This window comes from Podarcis bocagei, assembly GCF_964188305.1.
Source record: "Podarcis bocagei genome assembly, chromosome: 4".
Lineage (NCBI taxonomy): Eukaryota > Metazoa > Chordata > Lepidosauria > Squamata > Lacertidae > Podarcis > Podarcis bocagei.
Window position 1 is genome coordinate 65,437,680 of NC_138128.1, and position 22,633 is coordinate 65,460,312.

At 40.7% G+C, this 22,633-nt stretch overlaps 1 protein-coding gene across 1 annotated transcript in view; it reads right to left on the reverse strand.

Moving 5' to 3' along the window:
* DNTT (DNA nucleotidylexotransferase) overlaps positions 1-22,633 on the reverse strand; it is a gene marked incomplete at its 5' end in the record, with an annotated part of 102,101 nt that overhangs the window by 6,098 nt on the left and 73,370 nt on the right. Inside the window, 2 exons of the mRNA XM_081192397.1 lie at positions 10,593-10,676; positions 12,202-12,465. Of these exons, the coding sequence (XP_081048523.1) occupies positions 10,593-10,676; positions 12,202-12,465 (348 nt within the window). The remainder of the gene's footprint in view (positions 1-10,592; positions 10,677-12,201; positions 12,466-22,633) is intronic.

The following is a 22,633-nucleotide window of genomic DNA, read 5'->3' on the forward strand; positions in this document are numbered from 1 at the left end:
CTGTGGAACAAGGAACAAAACACTCTTTTTCAGGGTTCAACTTGGGTCCCTTTTTCATTTATTGTATTTCAAGTAGACCCTACTCTGAGCTTACATGTACTGCTGGCAGCTAAGATGGGCAGAATCAGAAAGGATGGGGACAGATAAAGAACTTTCAACTAAATTAACCAAAAGACAGATGAAAAGTTTCACACAGAGCAGTCAAACTGCCCTCTTGTCCATTTCAATATAAAATATTTTTCTTTTGAAATTCTATACGCTATTGGGTGGTACAGATTCATATTTTGCCACCTAAAGCTGCACATATTCCTCAAGCTACAAACCACTGTGCATTTGTCTTAAAGTCAATATTCAGACTGCACATTTCTCAAGTTACAAATGCAATTATCACGATCAGTTCATTGCTGGAAATTGCTAGGATGGATTTTCTATCTGAGACACGAACTTCAGTTTTATGTAGATGAAGTGCCCGATAATGAGAGACACTCTCAAAGGAGCTTTTTTTTTTTTTACTCCTAGCACCATGAAAATTGGCTGCATGTATTGCAGCATTAACACCAATCCATCTGCGTATTCTGATGTTCTCCATCCAAGCTTCTGATTCATTCATATCAAGTCATTCCGATGCAGAACTGTGGACACTTCCTAATTTATGTGGGGAAATGCAAAAAGCCATTGACGTCTGCATTATCACAAAACAGGAGAACCACATGTACAATGTAACATCAGAATAAGGCTTAAGTCACTAGTCAGTTGCAATAAACTCAATGCTTGTTAATTAGCTCTCAGAATGGTTTGGATCCAGAGAGCCAACAAGGCAGGCATCCAAGGTTGGAGGAAATGAGCCCAGGAAAACAGAATAATCACCTGGGCTGTGAAACCAAGCAGAGCAGAGCAGGCTTGAAATTCTGAAGCACACAAAAAAAGGACACAGGGTGAAGAAGAGGAGAAAACAGGATGCTGGACTAGATGGACTTTTGGTCAGATCCAGGAGGGTTTCTTTGACACTACTGGCATCAGCCTCCACTCAGGCTTCTTCATGCTCGATCTTTTAGGATACCAAGGAATCAAGGATCCAGCAACCATCTCCAGGTAAGTCATTCCCACAGGAAGTGTATTGATTTCAGTACATTCACTTACAATGGCTATCATCCTTAGAGTTTCCTACATTGTTGAACAACATATGGATAAAATCCAGTGGGGGTGGAATCCAATCTGGAAAGATGTATTTACCTGGTGCCTGGGTTCCTATGAGCTAAAATTCCACTGAGTGTAGCTTATGGGCCTCAGGGAAAATTCAGCCTCACAGCAGTGATTCATATAAATGCAGTGGCATATATTCTTACTCATTAGGAATCTGCACAGTCCTTTTGACTTTTAAACTAAGAAATAAATAAAAGTATAGTCCACCTTTTGGATAATTTTCCACAAGTGAACAATAATATTTAAAACATTCCAATAAAACGCAAATTATTTCTTCCATGGAAAATGTTAGACAACTCTATTACCCCTTACTAGACCCATATATATATGTGTATCATAATTTCACTTTCAACAGACTTATTAATGATAGTGTGCAAATTATAAGAAGTATATATGTTATACTTTAATTACTATTTTAATGGGTCACAGTTAATGGGGGAAGTGTAAGAGAATGAAGATAGGAACATGATCCAACTAAGATCGCATACACTTAACTCTTCAAAAAATTGCAGTCAAACTTTGAAACCCATTGAAATTAAACATGTTCTATGTTGGCTGATCATATTCCTTATTTTTTCTTCTGAAAGAATGCCTTGAATGGGAAATGTAATCAATGAATACATTCTCAGGCTCAGAGAATACTCACCTTCACAATATATACATGCAGGTGTTCTTGTGATTCAGGTATATATAGCCTTAAAATATAAATGCCAATTGAATACTGAGCCTGAAACAATGATGTCTTTAAGTGAAGAACTTTAAGTGAAGTTCTGAGCAATGCCAGATGAGGAAAAGAGTACAAATTATTTTTTGCATTTACCATATTTTTCGCCCTATAGGACGCACTTTTTCCCCTCCAAAAATGAAGGGGAAATGTGTGTGCGTCCTATGGGGCGAATGCAGGCTTTCGCTGAAGCCTGGAGAGTGAGAGGGGTCGGTGCGCAATGAGACAGGAATCCAATATCTCTATTAAGAGCAGGTCTCTCCATAGTTTTCAGTTTAGTGATAAGTTGTAATTCAGCAACTTCTCTTTCAAGTCTGTTTCTGAAATTCTTTTGCAATAAAACAGTCGCTTTGAGATCTTGTATTGAATGTCCTGGGAGATTGGTGTGTTCTCCTACTGTAGCTGGAGTTGGCATTTGGCAAGACAGCATGGCATTGTGCCGCAAAACTGTTTCCACTGCTAACTGGGGTCTCCGAAGAAGTGTGCATGCACACGAAAGCTCATATCAAGAACTAACTTAGTTGGTCTTTAAGGTGCTACTGGAAGGAATTTTTTTTATTTTGACTATTGGGTCTCCCCTGCGTTTGAGATCCTAACCAATGTCATTTCCCTCACAGGGGGAGGAGGAGGAGGCATAACCAATTATCAACCATCCCCTTTGTCTATCCACTGTGCTGTAAAGGGAGATTCCGTTCCACATTATAGCATGCAAGATAGGGAAGCCTTGAGCAGATTAAATTAACAGCAAAGGCAACACCAAACATTTCCCCAACACCAAACACTCTTGAAGGTTTCCCCCATTCTTAACATTGAGATATTTCAGGAATTATATGCAGTCTTTTATTGCTGTCCAAAGAAAATTAGTAATTAATCAAATGGGATGTGCTTGGTTCATACACTTTTGACTCCCCCCAAAGATGGGTAAATCAGAAATGAGTTTGAATGGACTAAGTGATCAAATGTCAGCAAAACAAACACTACAGCACAAATAACTGGATGCTCATCTTATTGACATTCACGTTTCTACAAATCCCAAAATAGCACTTCTAAGTGATTATTTTCTTGTTCCTATTGATTTCAATTACATGTCCCCCAGTCCCATGAGTCTGCAGCACTTGGCAGCATTTTCCTAAAGCACTCAGGATTGAATAATCCTAAATAAAAGCACAGAAAGGAAGATCCTATTGAAGAGGCAGAGACACACTGGGTTGGGGGAGGGAGAATTCACTAGACAAGGCAATATCATGGATGAAAAATTAGGCATGGACTCAAAGGTATGTTGGCCCAACAGCACAAGCCAACATGATGAAAATGTTCTTCTCAGATATTTCACTGCACAAATATTAACATCAATACTTAGTCTTCAATTGAAATATCGGATGGACTACAGACTTTCCCAATTATTACCCATTTTATTCAATTGCAGAGGATACAACACAGATTAAACAGCTGCAACATCCAGTAAGACAAATCTAGTGCTTCTGTCTATAAAACTGAGTGGGAACATAATTTGATTGGATCCCCATATCATATATATTGCTCTGGCTACTGCTCAGGACTACCCATTTGATTACCACTTATTATGGAACTTGCCTCTTCTCTTCTCCCACCTCTATCCCTTGCTCGCTTTATACATTCTAGCTGAAAAGCTAGCTTTGTCTTGTATCATTTATTTTATGCCTTTTAGATTAGCAAGCCCTTTTTTAAAAAAGAGATATTTTAAAGGTTTCCATTGGCAATCTGACTGAGAACTACATGAAAATTGTGTCAGAAAACCAGAAATAATACTGAGCTAGAGATTTTAAGCAAATCTCCCTGCTTTGTGAAGAACAGCACCTTCTTCCTCTAGAAGTCTGAACAGCATAAAAAAAATAAAATCGAGAAATTCAGACCACAAAGGCATTACTAATACCTTGGGATGTGAATTAATGGGTGCAATGCTGAGTTAAATGTAATGCAAGTTTGTAAATCAGGTTGCAGAAAGCTCTACCCAACTTCTTTAATGCTAGATGGAATACAAAATATTTTAGTAGCAACTCTAAACACTATTGTTGCTGCTGTACCTGAGATGATGATTATGATGATGAAGACAATGATGATGTCGTAACATCAATGTGTATGGTGCCATACAGAAAACCAGGAAATACGTTTCTTCCCAAGAGGATTGCAATATCACTTTTTATCAAATTTATCTTTACTGATACTTATTTATTTAAATGACATCAGTATGAATAGCTTACTAATGAAGAAAGTAAAAGATTCCTGTTCAGAAGACATCTTAAAGCATACATACCTTCATCTATTTCATAGCTATTTGCCCAGAAGTTATACCGGCTGCTGGAGTGCGCAAAAATTGTATCCAATTATTGAAGCTTATTTGCTAAGTGGGTGCCAAATGTGACAGATTTGGGACTAAGTTCCTGATCTTCAAAATGATTAACGGGTTGGGGGGAAAATGGGTCTGCTTATCATGAACTGTGGCTTAGTGTGAACAAGCAAGTGTGCTGGTGTAGAGTGAGAAAATCACATCCACTTTGGTGAGCCAAGAACAAACCTTGGTTACAGCTTGTGGTTTGTTTGGAGGAAGACAAACTACAAATCCATGTTCTGATGTAATGCTAAGCCAAACCATATTGCAGCAGCACCAGGACCAGAGGAACAAAAGAACAAAATGGCAAAAATATTCTCACCATGCAGCAGCACACTTGCTAAAATTTGGCTTATTGTTATGTGCAAACTGGGTCAAGTCTGAAAGGGCAAATGAAATAACGGCATGAAATTTGTGTTGGACGGGAGAAGAGTAGAGGTAATTTTGCACTGTATTGTACATGAGATATTTATGTATGTTCACTTTGATAAAACAGACTCCAGGGGTAAACAATTTGACATGCCTTAGGCCTTATATTATACAACGAATGTAAATTCCACATTTAACTGGCATTTTGTTGTAGAAATATTCGCATTACAGTGCATGCTTTAAAGATCTAATCTATCCTTAATCCAGCTACAAATATAACGACAAATAAATTAGATGGAAAACCATCACTCTTTGAAATGACATTATAACAAACTCTGATTGAACAAGGAGTTTTCAGAACATAAGCCACTGACTCGAAGCCCTTGAGAAAAATCATGAGGAACAGTACTAAAATATGCAGTGGAATTTATTCTAAGCAGTCTAAGCATGAATACACTTTGAAGCAAATATGAAGCAGAATTATGTACCCTAGTTTCATTTGATCATTGGACAAGTTTTAGAATCATAAATTAATGAAGCCCTATATGTTTCTATAAATGATTTTTTTGTGATATCTATCCTATGGAAAAAATTACCTCTAATGTGTTTATTAGATAAAACTGATTTATCAAGCAAATGTTGGAAATAACAAGTATTTACAAATTTCTTGGCAAAAAATGTTGCAAGCACATCAGGTTTAGTCCCCTGTTCCTTTGGAATGATTATATACTCACCATATTTATATTATATTGTTATATAATCCCATGGGCATAGTATTTCCCTGTGGGAGGATGTGGTGTCTGCAGAGGAATTCCCATAGAATGCAATAGAGCTCCTTGCTCCTCCCTCTCAGCACATAGAGTGCAGCAGATGGTTATGAGAAACTTGGTGTAGAAGAGGTGGGTGACTGAATGGGAATATGGGGAGTATGTGCGGGCCTCTCATTCCCCCAGGCAACTCTGGTCAGCTGACTGCGCATGTGCAAAGTTGGAGGGAGAAGAAGTATGCATACAGGAATCCTTCTGCATGTGAGTTTATGCAGGGAAGAATTGTGCCCCAAATCCCATGTAAACTAATATATCTGATGAGAGTCACCTTTTCCTTAGTCTGGTACAAGTTGTGTGTAAAATCCATGACCTAGTCTAGCTAGGCTCCAAGAGCATTCACAATCAGATCCCAGACCAATACACAATTGTGCATGTAAACAGATATCAGACATGCATTTCCTCTTTCTAGGCCAATAAGCCAGGGTTGTGCATGTTCAATTGTTCAAAGAAAGCTGGAATTCCAATGGAAGGGAAAGCACATGGCTTCAGCTCCTGCTTCTTCACCAAACATCTGATGGGCATGTTTTTAGCTATTTCTTAAAGGTGAAGCCCTAGTGTAGGATCAGTAGATGCCACATAGAAGGCTGTTCTATGAGAAGAAATGAAAAGTTTAAGATGTGTTTATTCAAAATATTTATGCACAGCTTTTCACCCTAGTAGATTCCAGGGTCATGTACAAATCAATAAACAAGTAAACAAATTGATAAAACATGGACCAAAGATAAAGACGGTTGCTGTCTTTCTCTCCAAACCAACGGCAACATGTCTGTGGTATAGGACATATTCATACTCATGGGATACTAACCGTGGACATTTATATGCACTTAAATTCTGTTGAACTCAGTGGTGTAGAAGGGTACAAGATACTGCACTGGATTGTGCCCATGATCATGATGAAATTATCTAACCATTTTTCAGATGTACTTTCATTTCAGATAAATTACCCCAAAATGCCAACTGTGACAAGAGTATTAGCACCTCAGAGCTTCATAGCATGTAGATAAAGGAAAGCATAGCTAAAACATTTTAAGATACAGTAGTCATATGAGAGCTACTGTTTTTCTATAACTCTGAAGCAGTGTTTTAGTTAGCTATTCTACTTTATAAGCAGCTTAGAGAAGTCTGTCCCTTTACAGCAAAAGGCTCTGAGGCTCTTTAAACCAATCTTTATCAGGATCCCCTTGGTATCAACACGCAGCAGCAAGCTTTAATTATACAAAAGTTGCTCGTGGACCTCAGAACGCACAATCCATTGCCCCAATATAGTCAGTTGTGTGTCCCCGTGGTTCAATGATATCACAAACACCATAATATCTGAGCCAATGGCAGTCATAGCTGGCTGACTTGTAAAGGGAATGAAGGCTCACTGTGACATGTGAAAGCCTGTTGCAAGCCCCAAGTGAACTGATTTGGTTTTATTGGCGTTAAAGAATCACGTGGCTGGAGTGAAAACGTGGCAAGTAGACAAAACAGAAGCGGAGGCTCTTATAAGAAGTTATACTGCCCACCACATTGGTGGATTTGTCAGCTAACAGGTTGACAACTGTTAGATTTGTGTTGTTAACGTTTTCACAGTTTCACAGGTGCTTCTATCACAACCTTTTGTGCTGAACATGGGATTTCTATGTTTTTATCCTAAGTGAAAACACAGCACAGCTAAGAATTCTGTGTGCAAAGTAATTTAATTAGTTTCAGATTTAAGTGGATTTATACATTGCCCATGTAAAAGTGACCTATCAATTATGAATCTCTAGCAATTAAAGTTACCAACTGGATTGCTGTGCAGAAAGCTTTAATATGCAAAACAATGCATGGTCATTCTTTTTTATTCTTTTTTTGGAGGAAGAGCTGAGATTATCTGAGCACTTGGTTTCTAAAGCAGGCCAGGTGCAGAGAAAAACAAATTCCCAGAGTTGAATGCAAAATTGCTCTTCTGCCCAGAGAGATAAAAGCTGGGGAAGCACTTAGTAAGTGAAAGAATGTGCATCTGTTTACAATGACTCAGTGTTTAATTGTAGTAATGACTATGTGAACAACACCAATCACATTGGAAATCAATATTATAAATTTGGAATCTTTATGTTTACTTTATGGCTAATCCAGTCATTACTGCAGACATCTAAAGCAAACACTGCAGCTGTACCATGTTTAATTCATCAAGATGTTCTCTCAAGACTGACTGCCTCTCTGTTATCACCAAATAATTTTAGCTGAGCATCTGCCAAACTCTAGACTAGAGCATCCAGTTTTGCAAAGAACCATTAAAAGCCCCTCTTTAACTTGGCAAGCAAATCCACTTCTAGAGTTTCTTTGTAATAAAAGCAAGTATGAAACAAAATGTTCTGTGTTCCTACGGAAAGGCAACTGCCTTTAAAAAATGCAGGAGTATTTATTTATTTGTTTATTTGTTTGTTTGTTTGTTTTTAGTAGATAAGCAACATAAACACCGCCTGGAACCCAAAAAGCCTTTTGGAGAGTTACAGGCCATATTCATACGTTACAAGCCAGAGGACCAGTTTCGGATGGCATATATGAATCTGTCTTACACAGAAGAAGCCAGCAACTCCCCAAGGTCCTACTTCTGCTACCTATGATTCTTTTAGCTGGGGGGTGGGGGTGGAGAACCTTGGGTCCTACAGTGTTGAAAGCAAATGCTTCCCCCCCCCAAGCTATGAAACTAATCTGATACAAACAAATGTTACACTCGATAGCAGCAGCAGTGGATCAAACGTCCTCCCTTCACAGAGAGAAGGAATTAGAGTATACAATTTTGCACTGTGAATGGAAATAAACGTTTTACAGTATCTGGAGGCAGCGCATGGAGGGTATAATCTCTACGTGAAGACATAAGAACAGTGCTCTCCCTAAATGTCTCACTGCTAGACATCCAGTTTAGTCAGCTATTACTTGTCCTTCATACTCATGAACCCAGAAAAACCTACCTGGTCGATGTTATAGAGGGTTCATCCAGACTTCCTTTAGTGCCACATTTCTAGGCATCAGTGCAAGCTTTAAAGCTCCATGTTTGAAGAGGGGGTTTTTGTTTTCCTTTGTCCCAGCTCTTTTCCTGGGAAAACTTGTGTTTTACCGCTAAATTGGAGCAAATGGCAATAGGATTTTCCATAGGTTGTCATTTGCTCTGATTCATCCGTAAAATGTGGGCCAGGATGAGCCCTGAAAGGATACTAGGTTAGATTGTGATGTAAAACACATCCTGTCTTCTAAAGCTGTGAGCAACCCGAATGAGTACAGTGGTACCTCGGTTTTCGAACATCTCCATTGACGAACATTTCAGTTTTCGAACGCCATAAACCTGCAAGGAAATGCTTCCGTTTTTGAACACGCCTCAGAAGTTGAACATGCCACGCAGCTTCCGATGAATGCAAGATCCTCTGACCTAGCTGCCGGCTATTGAGTTTTTGGTTTTTGAACATTTCAGAACTCGAACAGTCTTCCGGAACAGATGACATTTGAAAACCAAGGTACCACTGTACCTCTTACAAGCTTCTTTCAAGTTGTAAGTGGGATGTGGCCTATTTTCATTAATATTAGAGAAAGGCTGCAACCCTGTGCACATTTTCCTATGAGTAAATATCACTTGGAGACTGACTTCTGAAGTAAACATTTATAGAATCTTTATAGAAAACATCATCGCCATCACTATTATTCACTGAATTTGTTAGTCACTTTACCTTGCCCAGGGAAATCCAAAGCGACTTACAACCAACCAACCAGACCAGAAAACCTCACATAGATACATTTAAATCCAAGAGGGAAAAGATATACATTAAAAACATCCTGCCAACTTCTAAATGGTCATAGATAGTTAAAGGCCAAAGGTCTGGTTATTGAGGAAAGTTCTGTTATGCTCCGTTCTTCCTCAGAGTATGTTACCTCTAGTTCTCAGACTACCTGTGTTTCAACAGCCAAACTGCACTATTGGCCTTTCAAGAATATTCTCTAGGCTTTGCTCTATTTTTATTAGAGTACATCTCGCTTCTTTGTGTGAGGTTTGTATAATTACTTAAGTCTCTGTTTGCAAGAACAATGTAAGCTCATATAATATATTCCCTTGAGGATTAAAGAAACTAGGAAAATGAGAATAGGGGCCTTTTCTTCTCTCAGGCTCCAGCTTCTATTCAAAAGCTATTATTATCTAACTACATGTTTGAATGGCAAGGCTTCGGTTTTCAAATCCATTTAGCTAAATCAGATGAAAATGTTTCCATAGGTTGGCTAAGTGAAATTTATCCGTGATGGGCAAAGCAATCACTTTCCAAACTATGATTACTTCCTGAAGGGGAGCTTCACTCCCCAACATGAAATCAAACAGATGCTTTAGAAGTGGGCGGCAAAACAGACACGGGTCCAACTTTTGAAAGAAAGAAAGCTATCAGTCGCTGGTTTCATTTGGATGATCAGACTTCATCAGAGGTAGCCATGATATGAAGGATTTTTGTGTACCCACAAATAGCTTCATTGCCCCTCCTTTTGCAGAAGCAGTGAAACAAGCTAGAAAACTCTAGTTAACTATGGTTTCCCATTGCATCCAAAACTGGGAACAACCCTTAATGGCTTCCAAACAAGCCAGGCTATCCAGCCAATTTTAAACCATGGCTTCATATCCTGGTTTATTTGGAAGCCATTATCCATAATTTCCAAGTTTCAGTATAGCAGGAGACTATAGTTAACTGCAGCTTTCTGACTTGTTTCCCTCTTTGGCTAAGGGATGAGTGAATCATCTGCATGTGGATGCAGGAGGTTTATTTATATCTCAGTTTATTAAGCTGCGAAATCACTGAAGTGTGGCCATTGCATCAGCAAACATAAATAAAAATATATAGTTTATTTGCACTTTTTGCATACTGCTGCTCTTGTGAAATATTTCACAGTAATTGCTTACTGACCTTTAATTAACCTAGCAATAAGAGGTCTATTGGCAGCCATTAGAGTTTTCTGGAAGTTAACATTCTTACTGAAAGAATTGGTTGCCACTGTTTGATACGACTGGGTTGAGCCAAGACAGACAGCACACAACATAAGGGAAACTTTATGAATTCAACAATGCCATTTGAAAGGGGGAGAGAGAGAGAGAGAATACCTTGGTTTTATCATATAACGCGTGATTATCCAGCATCATTTTCTTTTCGTGGGTAGCATATCTCCGCAGGTCACGTTCAAATTGCTACACAGACAGAAAAGTCGCAACGATATGATAATAAGCCAAAATGAATCTCCAAATTCAAACTCGCTGAAATGACACCTTTTAAGAAGAAATGGTGTTTTCCGATTTCAGGAAAGGGGGGGGAAATGCATTCACAGCATATGATTTACCAAAGGCTTGTGTTGCAACACACTTCCCTGATTTGAAATTGATGCATTCAACAGATCTCCATCAATTCCGGCTACTTTGAAATACTGGAGTAAGACTGATCCTTTAGAGCCGGCATTAAAAGAATGGGGAAGGCAAAGTCGCCATCTACAAGGAAGTCTGTCAGGATCCCATTACTGTACAGATAACATTAAGAAATATGAAATTGCGATCATACATTACCCTCTTCTCTGTAATGAATGTAGCCTGCAGTTCATGCGAGCTCCATAATGGATGCTCACCCAGAGGGACTGTCTTTTGACATGTAATACTACATCACATTAGCTTTGTCTGATACTAACTGCCTTGCCGATTGTTATAGTTTTATAAGAAGAGATAGTTTAATTTAAACACATACTGGACTCCATTTGCTTGTGACTCACACAATTTGTCTGAGTCTAAAAAGCTTAAGTGTTTGCACTTTTCCAGTGAGCACAGAAGTTTGCAAAGTGCTTGGCTGCAGCTATCCGCCTAAAGGCATTCACGCTGCTGCCAAAGGAACACACTGAACATAGCATTGTTTTCAGGCTTATATAGCATTCCAGTGCATGTCTGTTCAGAAATAAGTCCCATAGAGTTTGATGGGGCTCATTAATATCTGTTATTTCTTGAAAGGAGCAGTAATGGGACATATCAGGTTCTCTGTCACAAACATGAATACTATGCAATATGGAAAGGGAGACATTAGGGTTTTCCAGTTCTGGTGCTTTCATTAAGGGGTCTTGGAAACTAGAAATTCCATTTTTAAAAGGATAACAATACTCAGCTGTCTTTTCAAAGAAGTACATTTGTAGTTCTCATGGTTGTTTGAGAATGTTTGGGAAATGTTAGCCACAATCTCAGGGGAAAGAAATGTCTAGAGAATGGTCCCAGATGGCTCATCATTTGCTGAAATATTTCAAATTCCACAAATCTCCAATGTGCCAAAGATTCATGATTAATTTTAAAATTAGGACTGATTTTTTAACAACTGCATTTTCTAACAATATAAACAATTTCTTAACACCTAGCACAACCTAGAATGGAACCATTACTGTGTAAAGGACAGAGAACTGAACCTGCACCAGGGTGATCTGGGTTCAAATCCCCAATAAACTAAAAAGCTCAATGACAAAACTTGATCAGGTCACTATTTCTCAGACTACTCAGAAAATAAAAGAGCACTCTCAACTCTTTGGTAGAAGAATAAGATACACATTTAAAAATAAATAACCCCCACTGTGGACAACGGGAAACAATTAGAAAATGAAATATTGTTCAGATATATGGATCTTCCTATTATGCTGCAAATATCAGAATTTCGGCTGAGATTTCAAATTAAGGAAAGGAGCTTACTTACCCTAGATCCACTCCATCCTAAGAGTGCAAATGCATATTGTTCAAAGGGGCTTACAACAAGATCCACACGAATTGCTTTCCAGTCCTTCTTTCCTTCCTCAGCAGAAGCAACTGATATAACAGAGTTGCCAGAGTCCACTTTTCCCTTGGGTAATTTTAAAATTATAAAGCACTTCTGAAAATTATCTAAACCATCAACTTTTTTGCTCGGCAGCTTTTTCTTCTCAAATGTAGATTCAATGAGATCATAGTATAAGACCAATCCCTAGAAAGAACACACAATTCAGATAATTAATTAATAGTTGAAATCAGAAGACTAGCAATGTAGGTTAATGCTCGATGGACAGCAAGTCTTAGAACCACCATACGACTATCTAAGAGTCATCTTGCCCCAAGAGGAGGCGAAAGAGAAGACATAACAGCCTAATGAGCTGCGTCTCCATCCAGCTTTCCATTGTTCCAGCTGAGATGGTCACTTCCTCCTCCAACCATAACCATAAGGGCAATCTCGCTCTGAGTGGATGGGTAAAGGGAAAGCAGAACAACAATCTAAACGACCATTTACAGTAGTTCCCACCAGATGAAGGGGCCTTTCCCTTCTTCAAACACCACCTAGAGTAGCCTTTCTCAACCTGTGGGTCCCCAGATGTTGTTGAACTACAACTCCCATCACCCCTAGCTAGCAAGGCCAGAGCTCAGGGATGATGGGAGTTGTAGTCCAACAACATCTGGGGACCCACAGGTTGAGAACTGCTGACCTAGAGACACAACTTTTCTGGAAATTTTGGAGCCATGGGGAGTTTTCCAGGTGGTGGTGGAAAAGAAGGATTTTTGAGGGGGGGGGGGTAAAAATATGCATTTCTTATTTTTACAGCCCTTTAACTTATCGAAAGTCACTTTGTTATTTCTCACATTTGAGTTTACAAAAGAGAGAATAATACATCCATGCCAATCACCTGCATATTGGCAACTACCACTATTCTACTAGCAGGATGCAAGTTGTGCTCTATGTGTGGGGTTTTCAAGAGAACCTTTATTGAGCCATTTCTACCCATTTTTGTCATCTGCTGCAATGTTGCTGTTGCTTTTGAATTTTGTTTGCTGAATCTCTTTCCTGTGACATGTTGGAGTGCATTCTGATGCCTCAGATGGGCAATCTCTCTTCTGCTTGTGTTTCTGCAAAGCTGCTGTGTTCCTGCAAAGCTGCTGCCAGGGGAGTTGGAAGAGTCACCGCTGTGCTAGATGGGCAAATGACATAAGGCTGTTTCCTATGTTCCTGCCAACAAACAGCTCTTCCCTGCTCCATCCCTTCCCTCTTTAAATTAGATTTCAAATCTGTAGGTGATGGTTCATAACTTTATATATGCAGATCATTCCAAACTTATGGAATGCAATATGTAATTAGCTCCATCCCCTGAAGTATCACCTGGTTCTGTCCCAACCCACTATAGTAGTACTTTGGTTTACAACTATAATCCGTTCCGGAGGTCTGGTTGTAAACCAAAAAAGGTTGTAACCCAAGGCGTGCTTTTGCCAATGGGGCCTCCCCCCCAAAATTGGTTGTAATCCCCCCCCAAAAAAGGGACAAACGCTTCCAGTTTTGACGTGGTTGTAATACAAAACGGTTGTAATCCAAAACGGTTGCAAACCAAGGTACCACTGTACTTTGGTCTGACTCTGGACAGTAAAAAAACAAAGCAGATCCCACAAATCTGAGTCTTCCCACTTGTTCCTAGCGCAAAATCCCATCACTGTGATTTTAAATTTTAACCACATTTTTGCAGATAGAAACCCCTGAAATGATTCATTCATTACAGGAATCTTCCAGTTTTGTGGCTTAGACCCTTCCAGAGAGCACTTCACTCCCTTAATCCAGGCAATTATAGGCCATTAAATAAGTTAGCAATAAAACATAGGTATGAAACATTCTTTCTCCCTTGCTGATTTAATAATATAAACTCAAGTGGATACGGTTTCAGAATCTGCGGATGGTGCTGTGCGGCAAATATGATGAGAAAGGCATTTTGGGAATGAATGCCTCTAAGTTATTCTTTACTGCCTCCCTATCATTAAATGGCTTAGCAATTTGTAGAAGTAAGTAAGAACACACAAAGGCTAGAAACCTGCAAATAACCATATCATTGCTTTCCTTTTTCTTTTCTTTTTTAAAATGCAATTAGGCAACAGTTACACGGATGCTGACTTCAGCAAGCAATTGAAATCTGACTCAAAGTCAGAATGCAACTTCTAAACAGTAATCAAGGCCTGGGATATATCCATTGAGACAATGTTTCTGATTAACTTAATTTGACGAGGCACCGGACAATACCCTTGTTTCACATAACACAGCTGAAGCAGCACTTCTCTAGGTTACAAATGGGGCCTTTTGTGAAGGCAGCTAGCCGTGAAAATCTTAAAATGCTGTAATCTGAGCATTGTAGTCTACAGAATATGAAATAAACAACACTCTTATGTCAGTTCCTCAAGCATCTCTCTCTACTCCCACCCCCATTTTAATATTCCTACACTTGCAAAGGACTATATGCCAGATTTAAATTTTAGCTGAGGGTTATCATACAGACCATTTTAACATGGAGTTCAATTGTTCTGCTCAGTGTTAATACAAGGCAGTATTTCTGGCCTTTGGATAGACTTTTTAACATTAAAAAATGAAAAGTTTTTTCTTATATGAACCAACTGTTTGTCAAAATTGCCAGTTTTGTGTCAATTGCACTAGTTTAAACATTGAAAAGGTTCCTCATTTTTTGAGGAATGAAATTCTGGAAGCTACTGCAGGGTTGGCTTATTATCTAGACTAATAGGGTGCCGTTCAGAATATGTCAAATCACCTTACAGCCTTTGTGAAGACTTGAAATTGTTTCAGCCATTTTGTATTATGTTTTTAGGGTTTTGTGGTCTATTTTTAAGGTTTGGGATGGGAAAACCATTTCATAAAGTGTTGTATAATGGACAGATGGCATACTGATGTTATTATGCGATTGTATTTATGGATTTCAAATTGCATTCCTATTTTGTTTGCTGTGACTCACCTAGAAGCTTCAGTTTAGGTGACATACAGATTTAATTAATAGAAATGTGGGTTTTTTAGATATGGGCTGCTCTATGCAGGGGGGTGGAACATTCACAAGTTCAAGAGCACCAATGAAACAGAAACTTAAGGGAAGAGAATGAATCCTAAATACCTGACGACACAGAAACATAACAAATTTTGTAAAATGTACACTTAACCAGGTCTGTACTCCCCTTTGGATTGAGCAAAAGGGTGGGAGGTGGAGTTGAAATAATGTAAAACTAAAGAATATAGAGCAAAGATAAATGAAAGAGGGTAAGGATTTGCTGAAAGGACTTTGTAAACGGGAATACAAAAAGGGGAGGTGCGAGGAGGTCAAGGAAATAAGCAAATGAACTTAAAGATATTGAAAAATGGATTATTATTATTTTAAGATATTTTTCTTTGTATCACACTGTTTTTCTGTTTCTTTTTTCTTTCTTTTTTCTTTTTAGGTCTCTTTTTTGGTAACTTTCTTGTTAGCTGTCGGTTGTTGTTTTTTCTTTTTTGTATGTGTAATTGTTGGTTTGATTATTTTTGGCTTTTGAGGAGACTTGTGTTTAGTGTAAAATCTCAATAAATATTTTATAAAAAAAGAAATAATGTAAAACTAGCAAATGGCATTGGGTAGAGAGAACTCAAAGTGTAGGGAAAGTTAGAGTCGCAATTAGGGTGCTATGAAGAAATGGCAGAAAGCAGCCAGAAGGCTGGAGTTGATGCAAACTCCCCAAAAATGACAAGTGAAGAGCAGTATTTGTTATTCCAGTGGACAGGCAAATCTGGGACTCAGGTGCACCTTCTGCCACTGCCGTCCAGCAAGCTCCAAGGTAGCAGTGAAGCTGGAACTTCAGGGTCGATCCTAGGGTGCCTTGTGCCCTTGGAAAGGAGCTGTATTGGGGGGGGGGCTATCTCTTGTGGCCTTGGCACAGAGTTCCAGCAAGGCACCCAGAGGAGCCTGCATGACTCACCTGGCCACCCAGAGAAGCAGAGGTCCTAGCCACTCTGAGACAGAGTGGGGAGGCTTGGTTTTTGCATGCACACACACACTGGGCCTGCACCCTTGGCAGGGGCCAGCCTACCCAACCCTAAGGGACGCTCCTGAGAAAACCCATGCTCACTTATCTCTTAAATGAAATGGAACAAACTATGAAGGCAGACCCCATGTGGTGAGCCTGAGTTGGAAACTTAGTGGTTTAGCTGGAGCAAGCTAGTTTCTCCCCTGAGAGCCAGTGTGGTGTAGTGGTTAAGAGCGGTAGTCTCGTAATCTGGGGAACCGGGTTCGCGTCTCCGCTCCTCCACATGCAGCTGCTGGGTGACCTTGGGCCAGTCACACTTCTGTGAAGTCTCTCAGCCCCACTCACCTCACAGAGTGTTTGTTGTGGGGGAGGGAGGGAAAGGAGATTGTTAGCTGCTTTGAGACTCCTGAAGGGGAGTGAAAGGCGGGATATCAAATCCAAACTCTTCTTCTTCTTCTTCTTGTACTGGCTATCTTGACCTGAATGCCTTACAAATCATACTCAATGAAGTTGTGGCATTCTCATCGCAGAGCCTTGTGTTTGTCTCTTCATTTCAATTGCTGCAGCAAATGCAGGTGTATTAACCATCCAAGACATGATAAATTATTAGCAGTTGATATACTACTGGCCCTGCTTTGTAAGCCCTCACCCAGCAGAGTTTACACTAAAAGAAAAAAAGCCTAGAGAGGCATCGTTCATCATCACAACATCTTAGAGCATGCCAGGCCTCAGCGAGTGTAAAATGACAACGTTCCATTGGCTCCCAGAGACGTTGTGCCAAGTCATACCAGCTGAGGATTTGACCTAGACTCTCTTTCTAGCATAGCTTGACAAGCACAAATGCATCCATCTTTAGACAGCTGCTAAATCAGTCGGCATGAGTGAGACTGTAATTGTTTCACGTAGCAGGAAACCACTGTTCTAGCAACAAGAACAGGAGAAAATTATTAGGCTGAAAAAAATTACAAACTGCATAATTTTAGGGTCCATCTAATGTGCAAATCCCAAACTATCATTTAAGAGTTTGTTTTCAGTGACCAAGTTACAGCTTTATCCAAAATTGATTGTGCTGCAGGAAAAAAAATATTGCCTTCAGTCTATGCTAGTAAAACTATTAAGATGACTGAAAAGAGTTTTTTAGCACCACTAGATTTTCAGACCCCTTTCTCCTCCCACCCATTCACCCCAAGGAGGTTTGCAATTAAAAACCTGTTCTAATTTAAGGCAGGGCAATTTACACAGAGATGAAAAAACCTAAGGATAAAACCATGCTAATCCAGACATTTCTTCTTAATCACAATAGTTAAACAATTATAGGATAAAATTCCAAGAACCCATGTATATTTGTATCCTGCTTTTCCACAAAATGGATATCAAGGTAGCCCATATCAATGCTGCTGCTGCTACGATAAAATAATAAAATACAATATGAGAAACATAAAAAAGGCAGGTGAAACACAAAATATACCATTGCTGACTATGTAAAATAAGAGAAATTATACAAATTTACCCAAAGTTCATAAATGAATTCAGTTTTCCTTAGTGACAAATATTATTTCAGCCTGAATATAGGTAGCCCTAGTGATATTACACCAGTGGCATAGAAATAACTCCAGTGATTTTAGAAGGATATACAGCAGTTTTGACACGTGGAAATCCACAACGCTGAAGCTCAAAGAGCTCCATGGACACACATTTAATCGAAGTTGTTTTCAGAGTACTCTGAAGACAATAGCTAAAAGCCTATAGATTTCCAATAGGACTCAAGATATTGATTTGAAGCCAAGGGCTATGCTTACAAAACAAAAGACATTATCCAGATGCAAGACTACCATTGACTTTCAATGGTGATTACTTTGGATATTATGCTTCATATTTCCGTTCTGAGGAAGCACATTATATGTAGCGTGCAGTGGGGGAGAGACAGATCAATGTCTCCTTCGAGCGACGGAGCCTGGTAGTACAGATCATAAAAGCAGGACAAGAGAGAGCGTGGCTAGACAGTGGGAGCAGAGAGGCAACATTTTTGCTCTTGAGGGCTGTATTCCTTCAAGGGTACCCTATCAGAGGGTCATGATGACTATGGGTAGGGTCAGGGCTAAGATTGGACAGGGCCACAATCTTTTCTCTCTCATTTCTCTACCACCCTTTACTAAAGACATATAATTCTCCTACACCAGACCTCCTCTACAGGGGTATTCTGATTGTGACACCAACTCCTAGAGGCCTCTATGTTATTATCCCAAGCTATGCACTGAAATATAACAGCAAATATGAAGGCTCGATCAACATTTGCTTTTGTTGTTGGCATCTGTCTGTATTGAGAGACAATGGAGTGTGCCCCCAGGGTGAAGTGAAACCACTGGAGAATCACAGTGCCTGCTGTGGCTGCAGAGACCAGTAATTCGTTACTGCTGTCTCCCATGTCGTTTCTGCTGCGTTACCGGCACTGAAGTGACCTCTCTGGGGCGCAAGCCTGGACAGTATTACAGAGGACCTGGGCTGCACATATGACGAGACCCCACTCTCAGCCTCTCTGATGTGGTCCAAAGGAAAGCAGAGCAATACGTTTGGCACCAGCTTGGCTGCAGAGTTGCCGGAAGGAGGCATATAAGATGCCATCCAATCATCTTAGTTCCTGGCATCTCCCAAATCACTGGATGGAAGAACATTTGCTTTAAAGTGCATCAATATATACTAATGACTGGTCTATAGCATTCCAGATGGCAGCCCACAGCAAAGTCATTTTATAAGGCCCATGTGGCATGTTTATAAAAGCATTATTGTAAAAGATAATCCATCAATTGCAATGCAGCTTTTCTGTTTTATTGTTACGCTTTTAAGTTGAGAGGCCCCTTTTTAGCCTCTGTTCCTAGACTCGCTTATCCCCAATGATGCCACATCAAAAAGCATCATAGGCCTGACTTACTCCATTTGTTTTCAACTGCCTTTAAGAGGATGTGACAATGTTAAACTTTCAGCTGAGGAAAAGCAATGCTTCCAAACTACTGAACTGATGGGAGGGGTAGGTTTATTCATTGTTTACAAGTTAAATGCTGCAGAATTCTTTCTCAAGAAAACAGCTGAAAGAAAGTCAGCACTGTGACCTTAGTGGCTTTCTTTTTGATGCGTTTTGGGCTTTGAAGTTGTTGCACGAAAGCAGGAAAGGAGTGAATACAGAGACAGGCTTGCTGTCACAAGTATAAAAGCATGCTTTCCATTTGCATAGCAATCAAAGATGCTTTTCAGAAAAGGCAGGGAGAGTATAGGTCTTTTTGTCTTTTTTCGCATTTTGATATTTGTTGACAGCCAGTTCCTTCAGCCCTGATGGTAGGGAAAGGGCTTAAGAGGACTGAAACAGGGTTGCAATCAGCTGAAAGAATGGGCAGCGAGGCAGCAGGTTCATGCTTTACAAACCATGGAAATTCCCAGGAGAATAATTGATTTCAACTTTCCCAATTGACAGATCACTATGTTATCACATATTCTGCCTTACTGGCCTTGGCTTGGATATTTCATTCTCAACTCAAATCTTCATTCATGCATCTCTAAGTCTGTGCTGAAAGTGCTGAAAGCACATTCTTTCTACAGTGGTTGTTGGCACCCATCTGTCTCTGCTTTGAGAATTACAGTCAGTTTAAAATGAGGTCTATACAGGACTGCCCCTATAATGCGGCATGGAGAAGCAGCCGCCTCGGGTGGTAGAAGTTGCTGATACAACATTCCTTTTAAAAAAAATAATTATTAAACATTCAACACATATTTACACAAAAATTTACCATGCTAAAATTTATGCATGTACACTACATGGAAAAAGGAAAAATACATCGAAAAATAGAGAAAAAGTAAAAAGAAAATAAAGACTAAAGATAAGAAAGATAAAATAAACTTTCGATTGTTCTCAAAAAAACTGAATCTCATTTGTTATTTTTTACACAGTATCATGTTATTGTTTCCTTAATTTCCTTCAGAGAAAAATTCTTTAGTTTATTATCTATACATTACAAAAATCATTCAAGGTCTTCCATGAGATTTTTGCTATCATAGTAGTTTTTCAAATATTCTTTAAATACTATCCATTCTTTATTCACCCTCTGCATTGAGTACCCTCTAACTCTCCCCATCATTATTGCCACTTGGATGTATTCTGTCATTTTTACCTGCCATTCTGACTTTGTAGGTGTAATTTAACTCTTCAAATTCATTGCAACCAGAATCCTGGCTGCAGATGTTGTGTACATAAAGAGTGGCCTTACTTCTTTCTTGATTTTAGTTGACATTATCCCTAATAAGAAGGCCTCTGGTGTTTTTGCGAATGGGAATTTGAGTATCTTCTTTAATTCATTATATACAATGTCCCAGAACTCTCTGATTTCTTCACATTCCCACCACATAACTGATGCTACATTCCTGTGGCCAGTCCACCTGCCCTGTTGCCTCTGCCACTGTTGGAGAAGCAGCACCAGAAATTCCTTAGGCTAAAACAGAGAGAGCCCAACTCAAATAAATAGGGGATCTCTGAAATTAGAGAAAAACTTTAGCACACAGTAGGACCTTTGAAAGGTACTTGGTGTTCAGCCTTGTAATACTGAAATGGTGAGCACTTAACCAGTGGCGTAGCGTGGGGGGTGCCAGGGGTGCCAGCCGCACCGGGCGCAACATCTGCGGGGGGCGCGAGTCCAGAGGGAAGGGACAAGTTCCTTCCTCCGCCGGGCTCCCCGCCGCCACCGCCAGCCTTGCGCCTTGGCGCGCGCGCGCGCCCCCGCCGCCGCTGCGGCTGCGCTCCACTCACTGCTCGCAGGAGGAGCAGCCGCTGCAGCAGCGCTGACGCCGCCACCGATGCCTGGCCGGGCACGGGCAGCCTCCGCACCCTGACGCCATCCCCTTCCCCCTTTTTTTCCAGAGCTGGGGGAGGGGGAGGTTTTAAAAGGGGGTCTTGCATTGGCGATCCTGCAGCACTTTGGGCCGCATGACGCGAGCGCGCAGCACGGATCAGCCACGACCCCACCCCGTGCATTTCCCGGGGAAAAGTGCTCCGCGTGGGAGGCGCGTTTCCCCTTCATTCCCTCTCGTGCAAATCCTCCTTGGGTTCCCTCCCCCGTCTTTCCTCTCCCTACCTCACAAAAGCCTCACCTCGTCGCCTCCTCGCTGCCTCTCGCCTCCGCAGGAGCGTTTCCCTCCGCAGAAGAAGGAGCAGGGCGCTTCTGCAACTTTGGATTGCAACTTCTTGCTTCCCTGGGAAACAGAGCCCGGCCGGGTCAGTTGTCCAGCGGAGGGCCAGTTCCCCCCTCCCTCTCTCTCTCTGCAACCCTTGCGCCCCCCCCCTGCGTACTACTTGCAATGCAACTTCCGCGCTCCATGCGCTTTCATATAATCTGTCGAGCTGGAAGGGAGCCGAGGGTCATCTAGTCCCACCCGCTGCAATGCAGTAATACGCCGCTGCCCCCCTACAAGGGATCGAACCTGCAACCTTGGCCTTATCAGCGCCGTGCTCTTAAACTGAGCCATCCGGGCTCCCCTTTCCCCCACCTTCTTGCGTGCCTGAACCTGTCCGCGTTTTGCATTCTAACACTTGCAAGCTCCATCCTCCAGCAGTTCCCTGACGCCGGCTGCGCTTCCTTTCAGGCCAATACTTGGCAGCCATAAACTCGCACCGTGTCCAATATCCTATAAAAAGCATTAATCGGAATACCTTGCAACATTTCATCAAAGAAAATTGAGACGCCCTATTCCATAATAATAATAATAGTAATAATTTTATTATTTATACCCTTCCCATCTGACTGGGCTGCCCCAGTCACCTTGGATAAAAATATAATAAAACATGAAACATTTAAAAAAACTTCCCTTCAGATGACTTGTGAAGTTGTAGAGTTACTTATCTCCTTGGCTTGGGGGGTGTCAAATAAAAATAAATTATTTATACCCTGCCCATCTGGCTGGGCTTCCCCAGCCACTCTGGGCGGCTTCCAAAAAAATATTAATACGTCAAACATTAAAAGCTTCCCTAAACAGGGCTGCCTTCGGATGTCTTCTAAAAGTCTGGTAGTTGTTCTTCTCTTTGACATCTGGTGGGAGGGCGTTTCACAGGGCAGGTGCCACTACTGAGAAGGCCCTCTGCCTGCTTCCCTGTAACCTCACTTCTTGCAGGGAGGGAACCGCCAGTAGGCCCTCGGCGCTGGACCTCAGTGTCCGGGCAGAATGATGGGGGTGGAGACGCTCCTTCAGGTCTACTGGGCCGAGACCGTTTAGGGCTTTAAAGGTCAACACCAACACTTTGAATTGTGCTCAGAAATGTACAGGGAGCCAATGTAGGTCTTTCAATGTAACTTCATACATTATTATTG